This window comes from Lepidothrix coronata, unplaced genomic scaffold, assembly GCF_001604755.1.
Source record: "Lepidothrix coronata isolate B3197 unplaced genomic scaffold, Lepidothrix_coronata-1.0 Scaffold70, whole genome shotgun sequence".
Classification (NCBI taxonomy): Eukaryota; Metazoa; Chordata; class Aves; order Passeriformes; family Pipridae; genus Lepidothrix; species Lepidothrix coronata.
In genome coordinates, this window is record NW_016690250.1 from 4142317 (window position 1) to 4148166 (window position 5850).

A 5850-nucleotide genomic window follows, 5' to 3' on the forward strand; every position below is an offset into this window, starting at 1 on the left:
GTAAGAATTACTACCAGCTTCCATGCAAAATTCATTGGAAGGTAGCACCACTTAGCTGGCATTATGCAGCCTCCAATCCCAACCACTTTGAGGACAACTGAGCAAGAGAAACAGCTGCTCATTTGAGGAATCCCAGCAGTATCTATCTCATTGTCCAACTCTTATTCCATGTCCTTCCGAGACATCTGATGACACTAAGAGCTTCTATGTTGTCAATAAATACACACTCAGAGCTAAGATACAGTTACAAAACAACACTTTTGTACTAATCCTAGGGCGAATTTCCCTACGTGCATCAACAAAACAAATCCCAGCTCCAGTTTGTGGCATAAAACAAAACAGTCTTCGCAGGCAAAAGTATGCTGGGACGCACACAGTCAGTGACTAACTTCAGATAGAGAAGATAACTAAGCAATTCAGAAGCTACAACTTTAGTAAACATGCTGGGTTTGTCAGACCTTAAAAAAAAAAAGGTACATTTAAAGAAGCTCTCACCTGTGCTGGTCAGCCATAACCATCGGCATCAGTGTATAGACAGCAGTTTCATTATCTGAGAAGAAATTAAATTACTCCATTACCATAAAGAAATCTTTTACATAAAAAAATTATCCAGTAACACTTATTTACCTTTTTAAGTGTCCACTGTTCAACAGATCGTTCTTTTTATACAGATCATTCACATATGAAGTTTCATTATAAAGGAAAAGCCATCATACTTAGATAAAAGAGACAACAGAGTTTCAATACATGAAATTTCAGTGTGGCTTTTTTTCTTTTACAAAGTAAAAATTACAGAATTTTCAGTGGAGCATCAATTTTTTTGAATTGACAACTCTGTTAATTAAATCAAAGTTTTTAGGAAATGTGCATTAACAAAAAAAGGAAAAAAAAACAAAACAACAAAACCAAAACTATAACACTCAAATAGTTCATTTTAAAAATAAGGAAATTTCCCGTGTTCCAAGGTGAATTCCACAGTCCTGATATTGAGTTTGTAATAGTGATTTCTTTGAATTGAGTTACTTCATAAGGATTCACTTTTGTCTCTATCCTTGATCACCTGAAGGCAGTAGGTTTTACTGCAATTTCTAATCTTTAATCAGTTTCACATTTCACATTTGAAGGCAATGAAAAAAGGCCAGACCACAAAGATTCACATCAGTGGTGGGAACAGACTGACACTCACCTATACAGTCTCTGTCATTACCACTGCTGCACATACCAGCTCATGCATGGATGTGATTAGCCTGTTTGGTCACTTACAGACTTCCAGAAGTAAAATACTATTTTTAAAGAATTCATTTGACATAATTTAAAAGGTTTTAATGTATAATAATTATAAATAATATTAATGTGTAATAGTTATTAGTTTTATTATGTATAATTATTATATTTTTTCCCTTCAAGCAAACTACCCATTGCTGGGAGTACAATCTCCACAGATTGTTCACACAGATGCCAACTTATGACAGGAGGGGCTATGCTTTTTGAGAACCCAGGTATATGGACCCAGGATATAGAAACAGAGGACTGTTCTCATAAAACTTTTATTTTGAGGTTTTTCCTTATCACCTTCATTAATCCAAATACCAAAGCTACTAAGCAATCGGAACAGGAAGAATTAAACAAGTATAGCATGTCGTGCCTTGTACATACCATGCCTCTGTACATGCACTACTTCCACCAGCTAGGTAAGGTGACATTTACTGAATATTAAACACAGATTCTTCACAGTTATCACGTGGAATCAAATAAACTTATGATGCTGCAGCTGTGCTATTCACTATTATCATTTACAATGTTCCAAGATTAGTGCTGCTCTCTGCTATTTGGAAGCAGTCTGTCCATAGCTAACGAAAGAAAGAAGCAATGCTAATCTGTTATTACCTTTGAACACTGAACACAGGTAAGTCATATTCGAATTTAAATTACATTCCATCTGTTATAAAAATTTAAAAATAAATTTAAAAAAGTCAATGTTGCTTACAGTAAGCACATGGTGCAAGAGACACAAATCTCTCAAAACACCAAATCACAATTAAAAGCTGTAGAGAGTCACTCTAACCATTACCAAGTTCAAGACTTCGAACTCTCTACAGATTGTTCCTTATGGCAGAGTTCTGTGAGCATCAGATAACTCCATCCCCACCACACACCACTAGAATTTGACTGCTGGGAGGGAGGGAGAGAGTCCTGAAATACAATTAAACAGATGCTACATAAAGATATCAATTGTGAAAAATATTTGATGACTTTTTAAAAATGTATCCAGTATACACAAATTTAAAAAAAAGAAAAATCTTCTTTGAGTGTTTCACAGATCTCTTGGCAGAAAGACAAAACTTCCGAAATGAAGTAAAAAACCAGAACTTGAGAACATCATCTAAATTTAAGCATGACATCCTTACATATATTTTCACAATCATGCCCTATTAAAGAGGAAAAAAAAAAACCCAAACTTAAAAATACCAGCACACTTAAATGAAGCGCTTAATACTTGATCCTAACTAAATTGACCTGTAATTCAGGTATAGTGATCTAGAAAAAAGATAATAGTTAAATATGAGTGTACGTGGGCCATAAAAGGCGTTTACGGTACAGTTACAAAACTAAGCCGTTTGCTATTCTATTAACAGAAATTACACTGTGGAGCACATGCAGATTTTCCCAGAGTTTTTCTGTACAGAAATTATTAAAAGGGTATGGGACTAAGGAGCATTTGTGGCTATTTTTGGTGAATATTGTCCCTACTAATAAACAAACTCCTATTGACTTAAGCTACATGACAGCAGGTAGAGAAAAAGCATTATACACCTCACACACTTACAGAACTTATTTGTTATCTAACTTGCTTGCATTTCCAGTTTTGAATATCTAAAGACAAAAAAAGGCACACAATATGCAGTCAGAGCTTTGGGTTGCAAGACCTGGTTTTCAGGCACTGAGCCTTAACAGTACAATCCAGAAATCTGTGTCAAGCTCTCAAGTGTCCAGAAAGCAGCTGCTGAAGGACACTTCAGAAGAGTGATAAAAGAGTTATACTATTTTCTATTTGCAAGGTCAGCTCAGGATATTCACTGGCACTGGACTCAGGTGGTAAGACTTGCTTTAAACAAAAGAAAAAAAAATCACTGGAAATTCATCATCTAGAATCCTTCATTCATCTCATCAGAGATATTGTCATGAATTTGGCAGAGACCACAACCTTAAAGAAATGTCAGCACTGTCCACATAATACCCTAATGGCTATGGCACGTGCAAAGGAAGTTCAATGCCTAGATTTAGCACCTTCTTCAGCATAAGAAATTTCAAACATACATCTCCATTTCCTAAGAGAGTACCATAACTCTTACTTTAAGGATGGAGGAGTAAATTATGTATCTTTTACATTAAAGCTACTCAAATGTAGAGGAGTCTGGGGGGAAATCATAATACAAGAGTCCAGACACAGCACACAAAAAGCCACGAAACTACAAACCATACCAGACTGGTGTGGAATATTCTAGGATGATCCTGTCAGTACGTGCTTGGAGCAAAATAGTGTAACCCAAACCTGCTTCTCAAGAAGAGTTTGGGCAGACCTGCACGAGCCTAAGGAACACTACGGTCAGAAAAGAAGATACAAAATGAACTAAGACCGATCCAAAGTTTGATGGCCATTGAACAGAGACCTTATTGGAATGCAATTTGAAACTTCAGTATCTTAAACCCATTTATGTCCTTATATCAGTCCAACTGCAATTCCTAAAGAATGCACAGAACTGACATTCCTTCTGCAGTACAAGACAACAGAAGTACTGCTTTCAAAAGTCTCAGGGCTTGCACCTACACTGCCACTACCATAGACACAATTACCTCTGAAGTGTAAGATAATAATGTCCAAGACAGGAAGATTAAAATCGGAATTAATTCGCCTACACTAGTACTGGAGTAAATTTAAATCAGCTCCAACTGACATAGGTTGTACGAAGCATTATTTGTATTACCATCTTCAACTAGTTAAACTGGTGCTACTCCATTATTTCTGTAAGTCTGAGCTTAAGAGCATTACAGCAATTTTCACTGCTGCCATTCAAAGGCTTACAAGCAACAGCAAAAGCCATCTGAAGCTTGCTTGTCAATTTTGTGAAATTTATGAGCAACTGCACTGGCAAACACCTAAACTGTGACAGGTAACAATAAGTGAAGGGTGTAGCAGCTCAGTGCAGGAGGACAACAGGAAGTCCAAACAGGGAATGCACAGAGAAAACAGAACGTTACGCCCTCTCTTCTACCACCAGAGATGAAAGCTAGCAAACAGGTAGAAAAAGATCCATCCGTAAAACTAAACTCTGAAGAAAGTACAATGACAGCACATGACTCACAAGAATGTGTGTCATGGACTTTTGCATATATGTCAGTCAGAAATTTTGCACATCCAAAAGTTTCACAGAGTTAGCCCTCCCCAAAAGCTGGACCTGCCTTGAACACTAAACCACTTCCCATAAGAGCCTTAAGCTGTATTTTCAAATCCATCCCGATACTGGGGACTAGCACCCATGGTAAGTAGTCTAGAGCCAAAAATTAGGCTGTGATAGGTGACACCTATAATACCTTTTAAAACAAAATTCAGCACTGTTAAAAAACAAAGATTTGTCATCGCTAGTCCGCCATCGAGGAAACACCTAACGAAGGATTTAAAACCAGACGAAAAGAGTGGCGAGCACCCCCGAGCACCCGCTCGCCCGGGCCCGGGGGCGGCAGCAGCCGGCAAGGACCCTCTGCACCGGGGGAGGGAAGGAGAGAAGGAAGGAAAGAAGGAAGGAAGGGGACGGGGAAGCCGCTGTTGTTATCACCACCACAAATAAAAACAGCCTCTCAGAGGCGGTGGAAGGAAGCCCGTTCCCATCCTTCCCAGTTGCCTCAGCTCACCCCGGCTGGGCCGGGCGCGGAGGCCGCCGCGGAGCTGAGACGAACCGCCACGTCAGGCCCCTCTCCTACCGTCCGGCAGCTCCACGGTCCGGGCGCGGCGCAGGGACCTCGTCAGCCGGTTGAGCTGCTCCATGGCTCTCTCCATCCTCGGAGCGCCCAGCCCGGAGCCGCGAACACCCCCCGCCGCCGCCACCTCCCCTCAGCCCATCCCGACGGAGGCAGCCCCAGGGCCGCCCGGGCCGCCGCCACCACGGGCGTCTACGCGCATGCGCGGGGGCGGATCCGGGGGCGGGCCGCGTACCTCGGAGTGCCCGCTTACCGGGGAGAAAAATAGCCGGGCGAGTTGGCAAAACCCGCGGAAAACGGGTCTTTAAACATCTGCTTGTTACGGGTTTTAGGGGAAAAAAAAAAAAAAAAAAAGTGCCGCCTTTTGAAGCCGCCCTTGCCGGGTGATCCCGCCCGTGCGCGCTAGTTTCCGAAACAGACAGGACGCGTCGATGGGCATTTGCAGCTTTGTAGCCCTATTCTTTCCGCTGCAGCATGAAGTCTTCAAGGAAAAGATCTCCTGACAGTCAACAACTCCCTTAACTGATGACTATATAAAAATTCGAGGAAAGAAAATCCAGTGGAGGCCAAAAAGCAATTCAGGTAGGGGTGACATGATCTCGGTGGTCAGTGTCGATGGTCACAAAGTTCAGTATCACTTTCAGAGGCTGGCTTAAACTCAGGATCTAGCCAGCTGGTTTGAGGGCTGCATAAATGGCCAGGGGTTTTTCTTTTCAGTAGACTATAATAGGCTTCATCATCTGAAAAAAATCTCATCTTGACCCTATGAGCTTTTAGTATGTCCTGGGAAATTCCTACTTGAACGATGTGCTTTTCCAGTTGTATTGCTACACTCCACACCTATATTGACTGACACGGAGCGTAAGCACCTCT

At 41.0% G+C, this 5850-nt stretch overlaps 1 protein-coding gene across 5 annotated transcripts in view; it reads right to left on the bottom strand.

Annotated features, from left to right (window-relative positions):
* The window catches only part of HACE1 (HECT domain and ankyrin repeat containing E3 ubiquitin protein ligase 1), a 51732-nt gene extending 46579 nt beyond the window's left edge, over nt 1-5153 (bottom strand). For 2 of the 5 annotated variants that reach the window (XM_017818719.1, XM_017818722.1), the window contains exons 1-2: nt 4981-5152; nt 496-550 (exon numbers count right to left, since the gene is read on the bottom strand). In XM_017818719.1, coding sequence (XP_017674208.1) covers nt 496-550; nt 4981-5056 — 131 coding nt within the window. In that variant the 5' untranslated portion in view covers nt 5057-5152. Of the gene's footprint in view, nt 1-495; nt 551-4911; nt 4961-4980 lie in introns of those variants that run through there. The other 3 variants (XM_017818717.1, XM_017818718.1, XM_017818720.1) reach the window with 3 other exon arrangements.
* Between the last annotated feature and the right edge of the window lie 697 nt (nt 5154-5850).